Source organism: Lepus europaeus, chromosome 8 (genome assembly GCF_033115175.1).
Source record: "Lepus europaeus isolate LE1 chromosome 8, mLepTim1.pri, whole genome shotgun sequence".
In the NCBI taxonomy this organism is placed as follows: Eukaryota; Metazoa; Chordata; class Mammalia; order Lagomorpha; family Leporidae; genus Lepus; species Lepus europaeus.
This window is the reverse complement of record NC_084834.1, coordinates 26,680,188-26,702,006: the sequence shown is the minus strand read 5'-3', so window position 1 is coordinate 26,702,006 and position 21,819 is coordinate 26,680,188. Positions and strand designations below refer to the sequence as shown.

General features: G+C 42.4%; 1 protein-coding gene across 1 annotated transcript in view; it reads right to left on the bottom strand.

The window, feature by feature from the left end:
- SH3D19 (SH3 domain containing 19) overlaps window positions 1-21,819 on the bottom strand; it is a 189,896-nt gene that overhangs the window by 52,755 nt on the left and 115,322 nt on the right. The window contains 5 exon segments of the mRNA XM_062199504.1: window positions 474-1,475; window positions 2,189-2,342; window positions 2,454-2,592; window positions 4,394-4,436; window positions 12,291-12,331. Coding sequence (XP_062055488.1) covers window positions 474-1,475; window positions 2,189-2,342; window positions 2,454-2,592; window positions 4,394-4,436; window positions 12,291-12,331 — 1,379 coding nt within the window.

Genomic DNA, 21,819 nt, shown 5'->3' with positions numbered 1-21,819 from the left:
ATCCGGCGCCCAGACCGGGACTAGAACCCGGTGTGCCGGCGCCGCAAGGCGGAGAATTAGCCTATTGAGCCACAACGCTGGCCTTATTCTTTGGTTTTTTCAAACTGATTGGTAACCACACTTAAGTCTCGGTTGTTTAAGCTTGATTCAATGCATGTATTCAGCCTATAAGAAAAGTATTTTAATCTGTAACCAAATTCAAGCTTGCAGAATAGCCAATTCAAGCAACTGACTGGTTATTCTGTTTAAATCCTCATTTTGACCAGCTGAATAAAACTTACTCAATAAACTCTGACTCTTCAGCCAGTCTCAGATTACTTACCCAACACTGTGTTCAGCCCTGCTCCCTTTCTGTCTCCATCTACACATAGACACACCTCAGTAGCATATGGACGGGGAACTAAGCACCCACGTGCCATGTAAGATACCCTCTGATGAGTTTAGATTCCCCTCTCCTTCTGATTTTTACTCACCTAGAACCATCTCTGAGCAGACAAATTCTTCGGTCAGGTTCCCAGGTGGGGTGGGTAAAACATCATCATCAAAGCTGATGAGGTCAATGTCCCCTAAGGGCTTGCTTTGTGGACCTGGAGCCGTGGGGCTGGCTGAGGGCCCTTCTCCCAGTGACCTGAATGCTTTGGCTTGTGATGCCACTGAGAGTCGGGGAGGAACAGTGACTGGTCTCAGTGGAGTTGAAGGGTAGGTGGGGTTTTCTGAAGAAACTGATTTCTTCGGCAGCAAAGGTCGTGGAGCAGGAGTTGGGACTTTCTTCCCGCCAGCAGGGCTCTCAGCAATGGGCCCTCCTCCTGGAGTCTCATGATTAACACTTCTTATAAGGCCAGGATTTGGTTTCTTTGGCAATTCAGGTTTGGTTACTGGGATGCTTCCTGCTTCTTGTGGTGGAGGGTATGAGGTGAGCCCTTCCCGAGAGGTCACCCTGAGTCTGTTTTCAGCCCACGAGTCCCACTCTCCAGAAGCTCTGTTAGCAGCTGGTTTGGGAGCCACAGAGGGCTTCCCTGGAGCAACAGCAGGCTTTGGGGGCAGTGTGCGGGGAATAACCTCTGGTTTCTTAGGAAGTCCCAAGGTGTCTAAATTGTTCTGATCCTCAAATGCTTTGATCCTTGAAATGATACTATTTTGGCTTTGTTCTGTGTTCATAATGTTCATCACTGCCTGACTATCTAAGTTGTTGGTACTGTCCAACAGAGACTGGGGCCGGCCTGGGGACAACTCTTCAGTGGTGGCTGGGCTGATTTTCTGGTGACTTAGTTCTTTAATGTGAGTATCTCTAGTTACTGGTCTGAGATTGCTTTTTGATCTTGGTCTTGGCACTGGGCATCTTGGAACACTGGGATTTTCTGGACAGGTTTGCTCTTCAGAAATATCAAAGACTATTAAAGGTGCCACATTTGTGGGAGGGTTACTGGATAAGACTTCTGGGGAAGGCTGACGAGGCTTGAGAGGTGCCTGTAGTGCTAACAAGACAAAAAAATGAACACAAAGAAGTAGCAATGTTATAATTAAAAAAGAAGACGATACACAGACTTTAAAAATACACAAGAAATATCAAGATACAGATTTCCTTAATTACTAAAAGTGACTCTGAAATCAATGGGGAAATGTTTTATACTCAGCTTCTTTCGGGAATGTTCAAGTTATTTATAATTGTTCATTTAACAAACGTACATTATATAATATTTTTAAGACACTATTAAATTAAATTCTTATTAGCCTTATCATATGAATTATTTCTTTCTGATTGTCAAAATTCTAATGTTTCTCATGCTTTACTTTTCTACAGCAACTCTAATCTCCACTAATCAAATACTTTCAAAAACCCAACAGGATGAACATCCTTAGTTAGCATCCTATTAAGTTTACGTTGCTAAATATAACATCATTCTCAGTGGGAATAGAGGGCATTAGCATTAATACCCACCATGAATTAAAAGGATGATGTTTTGTGATGTGAACTAGGGTGAGCCTAAGAGATTAGGGCTGCAGCTCATAAGAACATCTATGATAAGAACCACTGCATACCCAGATAAAGCACACAGGGATCACACGCACTGGGAAGCAGTGCTCAATGAATTATGCACAAATTGTAAATTATTATAAAGGCTGTAGGCCTACCGATTACCTCCCTAGAACCAGGGCAGAATTAAGGAGGACAAATTACTTGAATTACTTTGAGGCAGGTTGTTGTCTATTTCTTCTGAGAAGTCAGTCTGAGTTGCGGAAGTAATAGTGTGCCTTGGAGGGGCAGCAGCATTATTATTATTTGTAGTATTTACTTGAACTTGGTTGATTTCTTTGATGACTTGTTCATAAGATGGTGGAAGCTACAAAATAAAGAACAGAGATTTTAAGCATCCACAACCAGTCTCATTGCTCTTATCTTTGAATTTCATTCTAAAAATAAAATGCAAAGTGAGAATGTGATGGTTATTCACCTCAGCAGGAACCAGCTCACTTGGCCTCCAAGGGCCTGCTGCAGAAGACGGGGGAAATCCCAGACCAGAGGGCGGGGCTCCTGGAAACCATGAAGTTGGCCTCAGTGGCTCAGCTGCCACAATGGTGATCTCTGGGCGCCTGCTGGACAGAAGCCTCAGTGAGATTGTGGTGTGGTAATAAACTAGCGTTCATCTGCAGACGTTCAAAGGCTCACACAAACCATTATCACCCAACAGTTCCAAGAACTAACTACCAGTCACAGGAATGGCCTGATTGGTCTGGGCTCTCTCTTACAGGAAAAGCCAGACAGGCTTCAAGGGAGGATACCATCATCCACTTCTTCAACTTTGGCCAAAAAGTTAGAGGGATACCTGGGGCACACTTAGCTCTGCCTTGGTTGATACGGATACAGACTGAGTAAGGACTATACAACCTCTTTACTCTAGGGCTGTGTTGCCTTTTTGCCTATAGTACAAACATAAGGTAGAAAACACACCAAATGGAATTGTTTGGTTTTCCATTTTCATGAAGCATCTACTCTGAAATGAAAATGACCATATAAAAAGAGTATCTTCTTGCTCCTCATTCCATCTCTTGAGTTTGTATGCTCACTTTTTTTTTAAAGATTTTTTTTTTTTTGGACAGGCAGAGTTAGACTGTGAGAGAGAGAGAGACAGAGAGAAAGGTCTTCCTTCTGTTGGTTCACCCCTCAAGTGGCCACTATGGTCAGCGTGCTGTGGCCGGCGCACTGTGCCAATGTGAAGCCAGGAGCCAGGAGCTTCCTCCTGGTCTCCCACGCGGGTGCAACCGGGACAGAATCTGGTGCCCCAACTGGGACTAGAACCCGGGGTGCCGGCACTGAGGCGGAGGATTAGCCTAGTGAGCCACGGCGCCGGCGAAGATTTATTTATTCAAAAGTCAGAGAGTTACACAGAGAGAAGACAGGCAGAGAGAGAGAGAGAGGTCTTCCATCTGATGGTTCACTCCCCAATTGGCCACAACAGCCAGAGCTGCGCCAATCTGAAGCCAGGAGCCAGGAGCTTCTTCTGGGTCTCCCATATGGGTGCAGGGGCCCAAGTGCTTGGGCCATCTTCTACTGCTTTCCCAGGCCATAACAGAGAGCTGGATTGGAAGAGGAGCAGCTGGGACTAGAACCAGCACCCATATGGGATGCCGGTGCTTCAGGCCAGGGTGTTAACCCACTGCACCACAGTGCCAGCCCCTGTATGCTCACTTTTAGAACCTGTTATGTGACTCAGTGTCCCTGGTCAGTTTTGTGTCTGACTTGATCACTAATCTTCAATACTGAGTGGTGCAGTGGTTCAGGTATTGCTCTTTCACGCTTTTCTTAATCTGGATGCACAGGTTGCTTAATGAACATATTTTAATAGGGGCTGGCATTGTGGACCAACAGATTACAACACCACCCACAACACTGGGTTCCCATGTGAGCGCCAATCTGAGCTTCTGATCCAGCTCCCTGCTAATGTGCCTGGAAAGACAGTAGACAATGGCCCAAGTGTTTGGGCTCCACTTAAATGGGAGACCTGGATGGAGTTTCGGGCTCCTGGCTCTAACCCAGCCCAGCCCTAGCTATTATGGGTATTTGGGAAGTGAACCAGCAGATGAAGATCTCTCTCGCTCTCGCTCCCTCTCCCTCTGTCACTCTGTCTTTTAAATAAGTCTTTAAAAAAGCATTTTAAGTGACTTCAGCAAATAATTATGGTCAGAATAATATTCTCAAGCCTATGATACTTCTCTCATTCAAAATCATAGTATTTCAAACTTAGGGATTAATCTAGAAGATGAATTAGTGCAGCACACACAGTAATACACTGCTAATGAATGAGAAATAGTGAACTTGCTAGCTGATGGCACATTTTTATTTCAATTACACTGCTAGCAGAAAATAATCACACTATTAAATATACACCAATACCTCCTGTCTCGATGAAGTTCACTCTGAATAGAAGTCCGAGAAGCTAAAAAAGAAAGAATACACTGATATAGTACAAAATTGGCAATAAAGCTTTAAAATTTTATAGCGCATACAACTGTAAAAAGTTAGCTTACACTTGACATTATAAAAAATGTATGAATTTAACACCCCTAAGCAAAAAAGTAAATCAACATGATCTTTTTATATGGCATAAAGTTAATTTTAAAATATATACTTGAATCACAAGAAAATATAGATTTCAAAAGCTTCCCAAAGAACATTCTGTTATTATGAAAATAATGTAAAGAACAGAGAGAAGAAGACAGCTATTAAATATAAACTGCATGATAGGAGCATTAAGATGCCATGAAATTCAATGGGCAGAAAAAAAACTTAAAATATATATTCTAATCTACATGATTATACTTTCGTGACATTTGTTTATACTCTATTATAAGAAAATAGAAGTTTTCATTCATTTTCTAACTTTTTTAGAACTTTATAACATTTGCTTTATTAATGAGAGATGACAATAATATAAAAGGCATTCAAATCATTTTTATAAACATGCTTACAAGTACATATTATTGTATATGAAACACTTTTCTCTCAATTCTCAAACTGAAAACACTTAATGACTTCCATTTTTTTCCAATTTTATTTTACAAGGCAAATCAAGTCTTAGCCAACCTGGAAATGTGTCACACGTGATTTCAATCTTTATGTAATAGGAATCTTATCTCTATTTCCAAAGAGAACAGTATGAAGAACACTTGAGGGAGGGAACTTTAGACACTATTCTGTATATTTTGTGCACAAGGGAAATCGTTTCAGATAAAATTATCTCAATCAGTTCTGCTCATTATCTTTCCAATGCTTCTGATTTGAAAAGATTGGAAGCACGGATCTTTTCTTTCTTCTTCCCATTAACTTCTTCTCTCTTAAAAGGAAGCTGCCAAAGCTGGGAGAGGGAGGATGGAGGTGGAAATGACATTTAGGGTGGGATTAGAACTGTGACAGCCGAACCTATGCTGGGTTGGCAAAGCAAATATCTATCAGCCAAACCCCAAACCGCGGGATCTGGACTCGGAAGATGTCCTTATATTCCCAGCATCAACTGGTTTGACTGTTACATTTTTATGAAGAGCTAAACCAAGCTGAGATACATTTTGTCTACTGGAATCAAAAAGGACAGAGAAGGCAGAGCGGTGCAAGGTGTCTGATTAGTAAGAATGGTTTTGTCAGGTCAGAGGCTTGCCCGAGTGTGCTGTAATCGTATCACCACCGAAGCTGGAATCTGCAGACAGCGCTTTTAAAGATTTCACGGTATTGTCTCAAACATACCTCTTCCACGGGGCATTTTTGCTGTGCACTATTCATGAGTGCTAAGGGAAAAAAAGAAGGGGTTATAGAAGAGGAAAGGGGGAAAAAAGAGTGAACCAAGTCGCATATGCACTAAAAAGAATTCAGCACGAAGCCTGTCTTGCCATGCCAGTTTTCCCTTACTCTGCACACTTAGAAAGAAAAGAGAAGTCAATGAACCAGTTTCAGAGAGTAAAGAAATATGTTGCTACCAAGACTGTGCAGATCAGAACACCCACACACATAACTATAGTGAAAAACAATGCCTGTAGTTTTTAACAGTACAAAAAAACCCAAAAAAACAAAAACAAAAACATAAATCCACTTTGGAGAATTAATTTGCTACTTCAATCGGGATCAATTTTGAAGTATGATTAACATTTAAAAGGTAACTCAGAACTTGATTTACATTCTTTTTTTCTTTTTTTTTTCCTTTTTTTGACAGGCAGAGTTAGTGAGAGAGACAGAGAGAAAGGTCTTCCTTTGCCATTGGTTCACCCCCCAAATGGCCGCTACGGCCGGCGCGCAGCATTGATCCAAAGCCAGGAGCCAGGAGTTTCCTCCTGGTCTCCCATGCGGGTGCAGGGCCCAAGCACTTGGGCCATCCTCCACTGCCTTCCCGGGCCACAGAAGAGAGCTGGACTGGAAGAGGGGCAACCAAGACAGAATCCAGCGCCCCGACCGGGACTAGAACCCGGTGTGCCGGCACCGCAGGCAGAGAATTAGCCTAGTGAGCCGTGGTGCTGGCCTACATTCTTTTAAATCAGTGGCTTTTACCTTGATTCTGTCTCTTCACCCCAAAGGTTATTAGTAACAGGTACCCCGGGCAGTAAAACAGGGCTCCCAGTCACGCAGCTCTCTTCCGCCACATCCTTTGAGAATCACTGCTTCCCCTCTCTCCTCCGTTTTTTTTTTTTTTCCTACATTCATTCATTCCCATGAAACCTCTTTTCACTCATGATCCATAGAGAATGGCTAACACTTTTTGTCAGCATTAGGCAACTTTAATAGCTTTAAGTACTTTAGATATTCATGTTGGATTTTCATGTAGTGTCTTCTTCTTCCTGCTAATTTTTCAATTATCTACTTAAACATCACATTCTCATTTTCCAAGAGTAGACAGACTTGATGAAGATATTGTCAAGAGAATCAGATTTGCCACTAATGCCCATGGAGACCAACATGTTCCCTTTAACCTCTCTGCCACAAGCTACTCTCTCAGGTGTTTTGGGTTAATGGTGCAGATTAAAGGTAGCACTTTCATTTAAATCCCCATGGTCTTTTTTTTTTTTTTTTTTTAAGGCTACCTATTTATTTATTTAAAAGGCAGAATTAGAGGAGAGACAGAGAGAGATCTTCGATCCGTTGGTTCATTCCCCAAGGGGCCACAAATGGACAGAGCTGGTCCAGGCTGAAGCCAGGAGCTTCATCCAGATCTCCCACAAGGATGGCAGGAGCCCAAGCACCGCAGCCATTTTCTGCTGCTTTCCCAGGCACATTAGCAGGGAGCTGGATCAGAAGTGGAGCAGCTGGAACATGAACTAGTGCCCTATGGGATGCTGGTGTTACAGGTGGCTTAACATGCTGTGCTGTGCTACAATCTGGGTCCCTATCTGATCATTTTAAAGAACTGTTTTCAGATTTTCTAGGTCAAATGGTTAAATTCTAAATATAAAACACATTCAGGGGTGGGTGTTTATCACAGTGGTTAAGTAGCCATTTGGAATGCCAGCATCCCAGGTCAGACAGCTTGGGCTTGAGTCCTGGTTCCATTCCTGCTTCTTATTAATGCATATAGTTCAAGTACTTCTGTTGTACCACCTATGTGGGAGACCTGGATTGCACTCCTGGCTCACATCAGCTGTTGTAGGTAGGAGTAAACAGTGGATAAGAGATCTCTGTCTCTCAAAAAAATAAATAAAAACATACTCATATCAGGCTGTTTACAAGAGATGTGAGATGTGGATTTATATTACCACCAACAAAGAAGCATCTCAAGTTCTAGCCTGGAAAGACTGTCAGTAATGGTCCCACTCATGCTACACAAGAGGAAGAGATTGAGATAGAGGTTAAATGAATCACACCAGGTTCCATAGCCTATTAGGGGTAAACCTGGGAGTAATTTATTTCCTGAAGCAGTTTAACTCCTTGTAGAACCAGGAGAGCCAGATTCAACTCCTGATTTCAAATAATTCAAAAGCCATTAATTAAATGATGATGAGAAAAACTCACTGAATAATTATTATACTGTAAACAGCTTTGCTATAGAACCACGCTATGAATGAAAGTCACAGTAACAAAAAACTCACTGTATTCATTTAGGACATGGAATGAGCTAAACATATTCGATATGATAAAAAGATCACCTCTGGAATGGAAAGCTCAAAGGTTCAGTCTCCCCACCATCCGTGTGTGAAGCAGTTCCTGACTTGTGGCAGGTCATCTGTATTATCTAAGTCTGAGTTTCAAAGAATAATTTTCTCCCAAAAAAGTAATGAAAAGAAGAACATAATACTCCAGATATATCCAATTTGGAGAGATCAAAAACTTTACCAAAAATATCTAGCACTCACAAGAATGAAAGCAAAAGGAAGGACCCTCATGGCTTGACTGGCACCAGAATTTTTAGGCCAGAATCTGGAATACAATCAGTTAGGAAATATCACTTTAAAAATGTGATAAAGTCTTTTCCCTTGCTAAGTTAGATGACTGAGTCTGTGACAGTTGAGTGCACATTTGAACAGGATTGCTAAAATGAAAATTATTTGCAACCTTTTCTTCAGGAGGTAAAAAGAAAACGTAATGTTACAATTATTACTCATTCTGTATTTGCACAGTATCACAAGAGGATCTGTTGGGACTTCTTGCCTAACATCAGAAATAAATACAAAGCAATATTTTTTCAGCGTTTACAAAGCAATAGACACACAAGAATTAAAAATAACTGGGATGGTTAAAAAATAAAAACATCACATACTGCCACCAAATATTTTCCCTCTGTATCCTCTCCTCCCAGCTCACCTCCCTCCACCCCTTTCTGCTAGGTCTCTATTTTATCAATTTTCTCTTCTCTCACACTCTAGACTCTGATCTCTCCAGTGATTCCCCACTGCCTATGGATGTCTTCAAGCTTTATCATGCTATACAGTCTAGGAACATATTTAAATCTCTTCACTTGACCCTGCTGCCTCCTCAAACTATGCCCCTCCCTCTCTTTGATTGAAACCCAAGTTCATTAAAGAATATTCTACCCCATCAGTCCCAACTTGCACTTATTCTGTATTCCATTCATTGTTCAAAGTGAAGTTTGACCTCCAACTTCAATGTTCTACTGAAACTGTTCTCTTCAAAGGTGTCTTCTGAGTCACACCTGGGTCGCGAAATGACAGATTTTCAGCCACTCTATTTGTGGTTCACCCATTCCTTTCTTCTTTTTTTTTTTTTTAATATGTATTTTACTTATTTTTTAAAAAAGATTTCTTTATTTATTTGAAAGTCAGAGTTACACAGAGAGAAGAGGTAGAGAGAGAGAGGTTTTCCACCTGCTGGTTCACTCCCCAATTGGCCACAATGGCTGGAGCTGTGCCAATCCAAAGCCAGGAGCCAGGAGCTTCTTCTTGGTCTCCCACGTGGATGCAGAGGCCCAAGGACTTGGGCCATCCTCCACTGCTTTCCCAGGTCATGGCAGAGAGCTGGATAGGAAGTGGAGCAGCCGGGTCTTGAATCGGTGCCCATATGGGATGCTGATGCTTCAGGCCAGGGTGTTAACCCACTGCGCCACGGTGTCTCCCACGTGGATGCAGAGGCCCAAGGACTTGGGCCATCCTCCACTGCTTTCCCAGGTCATGGCAGAGAGCTGGATAGGAAGTGGAGCAGCCGGGTCTTGAATCGGTGCCCATATGGGATGCCGATGCTTCAGGCCAGGGCGTTAACCCACTGCGCCACGGTGTCAGTGCCCACCCATTCCTTCCTTCCTTTCTTTCTTTCTTTTTTTTTTTTTTTTTTTTGACAGGCAGAGTGGACAGAGAGAGAGAGAGACAGAGAGAAAGGTCTTCCTTTGCCATTGTTTCACCCTCCAATAGCTGCCGCGGCCGGCGCACCGTGCTGATCCGAAGCCAGGAGCCAGGTGCTTCTCCTGGTCTCCCTTGCGGGTGCAGGGCCCAAGTACTTGGGCCATCCTCCACTGCACTCCCGGGCCACAGCATAGAGCTGGCCTGGAAGAGGGGCAACCAAGACAGAATCCAGCGCCCCGACCGGGACTAGAACCCGGTGTGCCGGCGCCGCAAGGCGGAGGATTAGCCTAGTGAGCAGCAGCGCCGGCCTCACCCATTCCTTTCAAAACCTTCTACTCTTTGACTTTTAACATACAACTGACTCCTGGTTTTTCTATTAAAATTTCTTTTCAGCAATTTTCTGCCCATTTTCCCTTAGCTGCCTTCTCCTTAAGTCTGCCAATGGCAGGTGGGCTCTGGGATAGGCAAGCTCCACCCTCAGGATGTATGGAAAGTCAGGTACAGATTATGATTCCTGACAAAGTCCTGGGATCCAAGGAGAGGTAAGGCAAGAAGCCAGTGAACAAGTCTGGAGCAGCAGATGGGGACTGAATGAGAGAAGGCCCTTCCCTTTGGCAGGACTTCGTGTAGTGTGCCATGCATCATCACTTGGAGGACCCGTGAAGCAGAGCTTGGCCCCAGACATCAAAGTTTCTCAAAATTCTGTCCCGTGATGTCCTATCTTGTGCATTTTCCTCCCTGAATGTTTATCTTCCTCCAGGGTTTTGTTTATAACTTGATCATGCCAAGTTATATCTCTAGCCCAAAAATTCTTGCCTAAATTCTAGGCCTCAATTTCCTAAATTCTTTCCCTGTCCCATCCATTCTCCTATGGCACCCCAAGGGTTCTAAGGCATATAAAACTATCATTTTAAAAATTTTTTCATTTTTATATCTAAATTCCTTTCACTATACATGGTGGTATTTCCACATCTTTATAATTCACCAACAAAGAAAATAAATGGAGTGGGGGAAACATGGCATTTTTTTCTATTGCTACCTTATAGAATTTTCACCAAAATGGTTCAAATGCATGTTCTTCATGATGCATGGATATCGCAAATTCATATTAAATGTTATAAACTATGTTTCTAAAAATAGTCCACCTTCTCCTTAGGGTGCTGATTTCAGCTCAAATGATGCAAAAACCTCTAAAACCCTATCTTTTTCTGTAATAAAGAACCTATGCTCTATTTGGAATAGGGAACTTTACAGTCTTTTACCAAAATAGTGTTAAAATCCTACACCAAGGGGCCGGCGCTGTGGCATAGTGGATAAAGCCGCTGCCTGCAGTGCCAACATCTCATATGGGTACCGGTTTGAGACCCGGCTGCTCCACTTCCGATCCAGCTCTCTGCTATGGCCTGGGAAAGCAGTGGAGGATGGCCCAAGTCCTTGGGCTCCTGCACCCATGTGGGAGACCCAGAAGAAGCTCCTGGCTCTTGGCTTCAGATAGGCACAGCTCCAGCCATTGTGGCCAATTGGGGAGTGAATCAGTGGATGGAAGATCTCTCTCTCTCTCTCTTTGCATAACTCTTTCAAATAAATAAACAAATCTACAAAAAAAAAAAAAATCCTACACCAAGAGCAATTTTGAAAACTTTAACCAAGAGGTGAAGCCCAAAAGTATAAGTATGCCATTTCCCAGGGAATTCTATCCGTAGCACTCTGTGCTGTATGTATAAACAGGAGTCCAACTTCACAGGCATTTACACAGTTAAAAAAATATTGTGAAGAGAACCTGGGAAAGCAAATGAACCAAAAAGGACAGGTCTAACAGTTTTTAAATCCATCACATATCTCTAACTATAGAAAATGGTTACATAAAATCTATATGAGACCACAGAAACGAGATCACTAGTTCTTTTTTTTTTTTTTTTTAAATGGTTGTGTTGTATAAGAGAGAAGTATTGGGGCTAGTATTGTGGTGCAACAGGTTGAGCTGCTGCTTGCCACACCAGGATCCCACTCTGGAATGCCAGTTTGAGTCCTAGCTACTCTGCTTCCAATCCAGGTCCCTGCTAATGCAACTGGGAAAGCAGCAGAAGATGGCCCAAGTGCTTGGGCCCCTGCCACCCATGTGGGAGGCCAGGATGGAGCTGCTGGCTCCTGAGTTTGGCCTAGACCAGACTTGGCTATTGTGGTCATTTGGGAAGTGACCAGTGGATGGAAGATTGATCAGTCCTTCTCTATCTTCCTCCCTCTCTCTCCCTCCGTTTCTCTCTATATTGTTCTGCCTTTCAAATAAAAGTACATAAAACTTTCTTAAAAAATATTTTTTTAAAAAGAGAAAAGCATTATTCTGAGAAACTGGTTTATCAATAAATGAAGGCTGCTTGTCTGAAATGCTTGATTACTTCTTAGGAGAAGCTACTCTTGTTAGGGTCTTTGTAGATTCATCAAACACAATCACTTGCTAGAAATCTAGACCATTATTAGAAACTATTACAGAGGAAAAAGAAGACAGGAGAAAACAAACTTACATCTCTTGATTACCGCTCTAATAGATGATAAGGGTCCTTGGCTACAAAGAGAGAGAAAAAACAACTTATTACACATTCATCAGTCTTTTGAGCAGAGTTATTCATAGAGCGTGGTCCTTTCTCGGACTCACTGTGGCACCACGCAGCCATCTGACACATCAGTTACTGACTTACCCTCTTTACAAAATAAAAACCAAAGAAACTTGTAGAAAAAAAAATTGCCTTACAATTGCTTTCTAACTACCTACATACTGCATATTCCAGTGAACATATGAACATCACTTGTAGACAGGCAGCATTACATGAGGCTCTTGTGAGCTTTAATCTTTGTAGCTCTTCTGTGTTTCAAATGAGAATTCCTGTCTTCTCATATCAAAATTCATCATCTATACAAAAGCAAGTCAATTTGACCTAAGGAGTGGCAATGTTTCTACGATTAGAATATAAAACAACACAATATAAAAATAAAACAATCTTCTTCTTGCTCTGAGTTTTGTTCACGAGCTGGCTGGTTCTGGCTCTGACTAGTGTGACCTTGGGAAAGTCAGAAAACCCTCCTGAGCCCCTGTTTACTCACTGGTGGAGACCCTCCCCCTAGAAGGGACGATGGCCCTAGTTTCTAAGGGGATTTTCTTTTTGGGAGGTTTGTTTTTATTTTGTCCTTATTCAAACCAGCTGGGATGCTTTTGGAACCATTTAGAAACAAATACAAACTTGAAACTTTAATGACATGATTTCAAAAACATGAAAACAAACAACAAAGACCCCTGCTTATAAAATTATATGCTTTTTAAATTATATTCTTTATTGGATTTTTTTTTTTTTTTGACAGGCAGAGTGGACAGTGAGAGAGAGAGAGAGACAGAGAGAAAGGTCTTCCTTTACCGTTGGTTCACCCTCCAATGGCCGCCGCGGCCGGCGCACTGCGCTGATCCAAAGCCAGGAGCCAGGTGCTTCTCCTGGTCTCCCATGTGGGTGCAGGGCCCAAGCACTTGGGCCATCCTCCACTGCACTCCCGGGCCACAGCAGAGAGCTGGCCTGGAAGAGGGGCAACCGGGACAGAATCCGGCGCCCCAACCGGGACTAGAACCCGGTGTGCTGGCGCTGCAGGCGGAGGATTAGCCTGTTGAGCCACGGCGCCGGCAGAATATTCTTTAAACATTTATATTTATTTTTGAGTTTATGCTTTTTAAAAATATATGCATGTGGTCACCTGTTTCTGACACAATCGAAAACTTCAAGAAGATATAATCACTTATCAGTTCACCTTAGAGGAAGAGACTTTAAGAATATACTTGTCCTGAAGAAGCATACGCTGGAACCAAGAACAAAGTGCTGAGAGGTGGGGCCCAAGGATAGCTGATTAGGCTACTAGGACTCTGCTCTCAAGAGTGGATGAACACTGTTACTGTGGGAGTTGTTTTAAAAGGGGTGAGATTAGCTCTCCCTTGCCCTGCTGCCCATCGCCAGTAAGAAGGCCCCTTAACCTGGACTTTCCAGCTTCCAGAATCATGACTCAGCGAATCTGTTTCTTATAAATTACCCAATCAATGGTACTCTGTTAGAGCAATAACAAAATGGATTAAGACAATATCATTCTACCAGATAAGGAATAAAAACTTGATCTCCAGAGGTCTCTGATACCATGATGCAAGGACTGCAATAGGAAGATGTTAACTGCTTTCAGTAATCCTGGTTTTGTGAAACAACTACTTGAAGGAAAAAAAGAATTAGTGTGAAGTAACACAGAAGGAGTAACAGCCCTAAAAAAGCCTGAGGCCTGCAGGAGAAACTTCTTGGGACAACAGCTCAGTGGACTTGTATGTTAACATTGTGTCCATGGACTTAGAGCCAGTATTAAAAGAATCAACATCAGTTTTAGGAGCAGGACAGGAAAAGCCAACATGACATGTGTGAGCCCATGCAGGGCAGAAGGGTTGTCCGCAAGTACCTCATGGTCTCCTTGCTCACTACCACCAGTTCAGGGGATAACACTTTTCAAATAAAAAAAATTTGTGGAAAGTGACTGGGGTGGAGATCATGGGAAGTGTTATGGATGGAACCGAGTGCTCTCCCAAAAAGATATGCTGAGATCCTTGCCCGCAGAAGCTCAGAAAGCGGCTGTAATTGGACGCAGTCATTGCAGATGTAGTTAGTTAAGATAAAATCACACCGGAGTAGGATGGACCGAATCCAATACGATGGGTCACTTAGAAGACGGCTTTTGAAAGCAGCGACAGGGAAAGCTTCATGTGATGAAGACCGAGGCCTGCACTGATGCAGCAAGCAGCCAATGCACGCTCTAGACCCCTGGCATAGCATCAGAGGCTAACAAGGGGCAAGGAAGGACTTGCCTATGCGTTTCAGAAAGTTGGCCCTGCTGGCTCCTGGCTTACAGGTTTCTAGCCTCCAAAATTGTGAAATAAGAAATTTCTGTTAGGAGCCAGCACTGTGGCGTAGCATGTTAAAAAGCCCTGGCCTGAAGCGCTGGCATCCCATATAGGCACCGATTCTAGTCCCGGCTGTTCCTGTTCTGATCCAGCTCTCTGCTGTGGCCTGGGAAGCAGTAGAAGATGGCCCAAATTCTTGGGCCCCTGCACCCGTGTGGGAGACCCGGAATAAGCTCCTGGCTCCTGGCTTTAGATTGGCTCAGCGCTGACCATTGCGGCCATCTGCGGAGTTAATCAGTGGATGAAAACCTGTTTCTCTGTCTCTGACTCTAACTCTGCCTCTCAAATAAATAAATAAAAAATTTTAAAGAAATTTCTGTTGTTTTAAGTCACCCAGTCTGGGATTCTTTGTTACTCTAATCCTAGAAAACTAACTATGGTTGAGTATTCCTAATCCGAAAACCTGAAACTTTTGAATGCTGACTTAATGCTCAAAAGATTTGAAGCATTTTAGATTTCAGATTTTTGGACTAGGGATGCTCAACTGGTCAAGTCTATGAAATGTTTTTAAACCCACCTCTGAAATCTTTAACGCTTCTGGTCCTAAGTATTTCAGATAGGGAATCCTCAACATGTACTGAGGCCCTTCTTGGGGTGCTGAGTAGATATGATCACCCACTAAGCTGTATAGTTTGTGCACTTTTCTGTATGTGATATTTCAATAAGATGTTGGGAGGGAGGATGAAACCTTGGCACAGAGCAGAACAGTGTAGATTCTATAACTCAAAATATGTAGCATTATGTTTAGGCTGAATCTGTAAAAAAATCAATACATCTGTCTAGAACAGAATGACCCAGATTCCAAGGTTTTTTGATTTTTGGAGGATAACAAGTGTTCTACGGTAAGAAAATATTAAAGAAGGCCTGTGGCCAAATACATATCCTTGGGAAGCAGTTTTGGGAGATACCGGAGTAGCCTCCTATATGTGTGGTGCATACCACTTCACATCTCAATTATAGCTATGGATGCAGAAACTAGGAAGATGATCCTTTATTGCTCTCTTTATACAGAACAAAGGCTAGAGCTAGTGCCAGGTTCCTCAACTATGACACTGACACTGGCTGAAGGACAGCAAAGGTGTTCTTGTATATTGTAGAAGATTAGCAACATCTCTAATCTGTACCTGCTAGAAATCATATCACACCTCCTTTAGTTGTAATGACCAAAATGTCTCTAGACCTTGTCAAATGTTTCCTGGGGACAAAAATAACTGTTGAGAACCACTGAGTCAGTGACAGTAGAGTAACGAGTTTTACATTGATGGGAGAAGTTGGTTCCACTGTTTCTGGTGGCTGAACAATTTGATAGTGGCAGCGGAGGGATAAAATTGGGAGTTGTTTGTGAGTGAACACAACAAAAGCAATGAAGACAGAAGAAAGAAAGAAAACGAATTTCTTTTCTTTTCTTTTTTTTTTTTTTTAAAGATTTTATTTATTTATTTGAGAGGCAGAGTTACAAACAGTGAGAGGGAGAGACGGAGAGAGAGGTCTTCCATCCTCTGGTTCACTCCCCACTGGCTCCAACGGCCGGAGCTGCACCGATCTGAAGCCAATAGCCAGGTGCCTCTTCCTGGCCTCCTGTGTGGGTGCAGGGGCCCAAGGACTTGGGCCATCTTCTACTGCTCTCCTAGGCCACAGTAGAGAGTTGGATCGGAAGAGGAGCAGCCAGGACTAGAACTGGTGCCTACATGGGATGCTGGCGCTGCAGGAGGATTAACCTACTGTGCCACAGTGCCGGCCCCAGAAAACGAATTTCTAACACCAATCTCAAGCGCAGGTTCTATAGTAAAGTGGTACTATGGCTACACCAAGTGGAAAAATAAGTCTTTGTGTTAGTAAGAATTACCTGCACTGATTAAAAGACATTTATCTCCTAACACAAAATAAAACGTAAGTCCTGAACTGCTGCATCACAAAAACATTGTTGCATGTGATTTTAATAAGCAAGTCTTTGGCCAACCCTGATTTTCTTCCCAAAACAAAAAGCAGGAATGTTACAGAATAATTTGTGTTTCTATTTTGTATGTCAGAGATAATTTAAGTCACCCTACACAGATTATGTAACAGAGGGAAGAAAATGTTGGCAAATTATGTTTTGCCACAGAGACAAATATAAAGGCATAATGCCATTTTAACTGAATCTAATATCACCATCACAATATGTAGTGTTAGAGCTGATAAACTTAGGGGAATCAGAAAGAATAAGTGTATTATTTGAAACCAGTGAAAAAAATACTTAGTAGTTCTTTACTCTGATGAACCTACATAGTTTAAAATTGATAGGGGAGGGGGCTGGTGCTGTGGCTCAACAGGCTAATCCTCCGCCTAGTGGCGCCGGCACACCGGGTTCTAGTTCAGGTCAGGGTGCCGGATTCTGTCCCGGTTGCCCCTCTTCCAGGTCAGCTCTCTGCTGTGGCCCGGGAGTGCAGTGGAGGATGGCCCAAGTGCTTGGGCCCTGCACCCCATGGGAGACCAGGAGAAGCACCTGGCTCCTGCCTTCGGATCAGCATGGTGCACCAGCCGCAAAGCGCCAGCCTTGGCGGCCATTGGAGGGTGAACCAAGGGCAAAGGAAGACCTTTCTCTCTGTCACTCTCTCTGTCCACTCTGCCTGTCAAAAAAAAAAAAATTGATAGGGGAGGGCTTAAATTTCCTCTTAAGGACTAGAGAATTAAAATTGGCAAGGTTGAGGAATGACTTTTGAGAAAAGTTAAAGACGATAACAAAATTACTGGGGAGGGAGTTCACTCACCATTGATGTAACTGATCATTAACATAGATAGCAAATATTAAGTTACATCAACTATTTTTCTACTGAAACTTTTTCAAGCACAAACAAATCATATCTATAAGTAATATTATTCATACATTTAGTTACAGAATAGAGTTAATAAATATTGAAATGAGTTACAGTAACACATTGCACATATTAAATAATTCACAAGATAAACTGATAGTCATACTTATCAGCATAAAGAATAGAGAGAGCAAAAAGCAGCAGGATGCAAGGCATGCCCACTGCAAGGCTGTCACAGGCAGCACACAAAAGCTACAGTTAGCAAGACGCTATATTCTCACGTCACATGCCTGAGCTGGCTAATTCACCTCCTTGATGGAAATGTTTCCTTATTTGTAATATGAGGATACTAATGCCTCTCTTTTGTCTTGTTGCTGAGAATGAAGGGGAAAAGCTACGTTAAAATAGGTAATACAGTGCCAGGCATACATTAGAGTCACAAAGAACTTATAATTCCTATGTATTTTTTATATATTTAAATTTCTGTACTTTATAGGGTACTCAAAAAGCTCAAGGGAAAATGGAATTAAAAGATAATGTATGGGGTTAAGATGTTGATTGAAATGCCTGCATCCCATACAGGATCGACTGGGTTTCTCAGCTCTGGTCCTAATTCCATCTGTTTGCTAATGTGTACCCTGAGAGTCAGAGGGTGATGGCTCAAGTAGTTGTGCCCTTTCCACCCTCATGGGAGATCTGCATTGGGTTCCTGGCTCCTGGGTTCAGTGTGGCTAAGCTCTGGCCATTGTGGCATTTGGGGAGTGAACCAGCAGACAGAAGCTGTAGCTGTTTCTACCTCTCAAATAATAAAAAAGATACCGCACATTCCCATGAATTTTTTGAAGATGCTTTGTCTATGAGGCTGATATTTGGAGTTATCCTATCTGTTCCAGTTGGTTTGACCTATACAGTTATTATAACTCTTCCTTATGAATTCAAATAGCTCTTATTTCGGCTGGAAATATTATTCACACTTGACAACCATTCTGAGATTCACAATGCATGCTTCTCATATACCTAATCTCCTATGAAGCTGAAGCAATAATAAGACCAAGAGAACAAAACAAACCCACAGGCTTTTGTGAACACTGTATTAGCCCTATTGAGAATATAGATCTCCATTAATTTAGGTCATCTTTCCCAGGATATTCTGTACAACTGGGTGTGACAATCAGTAGCACTAGAGATTTAGCTTCACATTACTTTAAATCTACTAAAAAGAAATCCCACTTTTAAAAAAGTTCAAAGATCCTGGAAGAGGCTTTCAACCATGTTATTTATAAGTACAGAACACTTAAAATTAGAATATGTTGGCCTATCTTTCCCAGTTCTTTAAGTTCTTTTAGTCCCTTCACACATGCAGGTTTTATGGCTTGACTTCTTAATTAGACTGCAAGCTTCTCAAGGAGAAAGAATTTCATCTACTTATTTGTATAGTGCATCTCAGTGGAAATGCTGTCATGCGCTCAGCTGAACTAATGTGAACTCAATCCTACTCACAGAACAAAGAAATATTTAAATAGTGCCAGTGATTTCACCTACGATGTACTTAATAAACATCCCCAAGAAAAATTTTGACTTTCCTGTTTCAATTTCCAATAATACCTTGTTGAATGCACATCTAGTCAAAAGCATCTGCATCTGGTGTTTAAAATTAATGTGCAAAGTGTTTCCTTGATGAGCATCTGACACTCCCCAAAGATCAGTACTCTACTAACAGTAAACAGAAATCAGGCAGGATCAGGATGGTCTTTTTTTTTTTTTTTTTTTTTGGACAGGCAGAGTGGACAGAGAGAGAGACAGAGAGAAAGGTCTTCCTTTGCCGTTGGTTCACCCTCCAATGGCCGCCGCGGCCGGCGCGCTGCGGCTGGCGCACCGCGCTGATCCGAACGCAGGAGCCAGGTGCTTCTCCTGGTCTCCCATGGGGTGCAGGGCCCAAGCACTTGGGCCACCCTCCACTGCACTCCCGGGCCACAGCAGAGAGCTGGCCTGGAAGAGGGGCAACCAGGACAGGATCGGTGCCCCGACTTGGACTAGAACCCGGTGTGCCGGCGCCACTAGGCGGAGGATTAGCCTAGTGAGCTGCGGCGCCGGCCAAGGATGGTCTTATTAAGAGTGCATACAACACTTTCTTAAAAAGATTTATTTATTTGTATGAAAAACTTAGAGGAAGAGACAGAAATAGAGACTGAGATAGAGATAGAGAGAGATTGATTTATTGATAGATAGAGATTTTCCATTTACTGGTTTACTTCCCAAATGGCTGCAATGGCCAGTACTAGACCAGGCTGAAGCCAGGTGCTTTTTTTGGTTCTCCCACATGGATGGCAGGGGCCCAAATACTTGTGCCATCTTCCACTGCTTTTCCCAGGACATTAGCAGGGACCTGGATTGGAAGTGGAGCAGCCAGGACTCAAACCTGTTATGCCACAATGCCAGTACTGTGCATACAGTTCTAACATGACAATTCTAACATGATTGTATTTTAATTGTAAATTGATAAAATTTCAAGATTAATTCTGCCTATTTACAGTTTTTTCATTGTACAGTATTTTTTTAACATGTCTCTTCATGTTAAGATTCTGGTATGGCGGTCGGTGCTGTGGAGTAGTAGTAGGCTAAGCCTTCACCTGTGGCTCTGGCATCCCATATGGGCACCAGTTCATGTCCCAGCTGCTCCTTTTCCAATACAGCTCTCTGCTCATGGCCTGGAAGGCAGTGGAAGATGGCCCAACTGCTTGGGCTCCTGTACCTGCGTGGGAGACCTAGAAGCTCCTGACTCCTGGCTTCAAAACGGCTCAGCTCCAGCCGTTGCAGTTATCTGGGGAGTAAACCAGCAGGTAGAAGACCTTTCTCTACGTCTCTCCCTCTCTGTGTCTGTAACTCTACCTCTCAAATAAATAAATAAAATATTTTTAAAAAAAGACTCTGGTATGTATATAGTTTCTCCAAAATTAGCACAAGCTCTAACTAGGTATGCTGCTAAATTTCAAACCACATATAGTACACAGTAACATACAGTGATGGGAATCAAATATAACTTGTCTGGGTAGGTTATATTATATGATGTGGAACAGACACAAAGACTAAGAAGAGTTCCAGGGCAATAATGGCAAGTCAGCTGCTTAAAGATGTGGCACTTACTGCAACATGGAAGAACAAAAGCTAACCACAGAAAGGTTTAGAACTATGACTCTAATTATATAATCACGTCCAACAAACACTTTTGAATGAACCAAGGTATTAATAACCATGATAAGTCTTTTCTGGAGTTACCTCTTTTCTGCAGAGTCAGCCTAAAATGATCTACAGAGTTCTATATGGGAAAAAACTTAAGAGGGGGCTAAAGTCCAACCCTCTCTTTTCTAGACATATAGCAATGTAGCAGAATTAACTTTATGATTAACATTTATTGGTAAACAGCATAAAAAGGATAGCAGCGTTCTAAGTATTTATTGTATGTCTGGAAAACATGCAGTATAATGAAATATTAGACAAATATTTAGTAGTTTTATTCATCCATAACATACCAAAATTGATTTTTCAAAGTTCTGTCTTATTAGTTGATAATTTCTGTATTTTGACCAAAAGACAACCGTGCACATAACTTTTATGGGTAAACTTTCAGAATAGCTGTTATCAAAAGGACAACAAAGCAAGGACAAGGATGTGGAGAAGAGGAGAGAATCCTTTTTTCCCATCATTCTTATTTATTTGAAAGGCAGAGTCACAGAGAGAGGGCTCTTCCCATCCACTGATTCACTCCCCAGATGGCTACCTACAGCCAGGGCTGGACCAGGCTGAAGCTAGGAACCAGGAGCTTCTTCCAGGTCTCCCAGGTGGGTATCAGGGGACCAAGGACTTGGGCCATCCTCTGCTGCTTTCCCAGACCACTGGCAGGGAGCTGGATCAGAAGTGGAGCAGATGGGACACAAACCGGCACCATGTGGGATGCCAGCGTTCCAGGCGGTGCTTTACCTGCTATGCCACAACACCGGCCCCAAAAAGGGAATCATTACACACTGTTGGTGGGAATGTAATTGTACAGCTTTTAGGAAAACATTATGAGGTTCCTCAAAGAATTAAAAATGGAACTACTATATGATCTAGCAACCTCACTGTGGGTATATAGCAGAAGAAAATGAAATTGGTAGATCAAAAGACACATTTAATGCAGTACTATTCACAATAGCCAAGATATGGAATAAACCTAAAAGTCCACTAACAGATGAATGGGTTAAAGATGTGATTTATATACAGAGTGAATAATGAAAAAGGATGAAT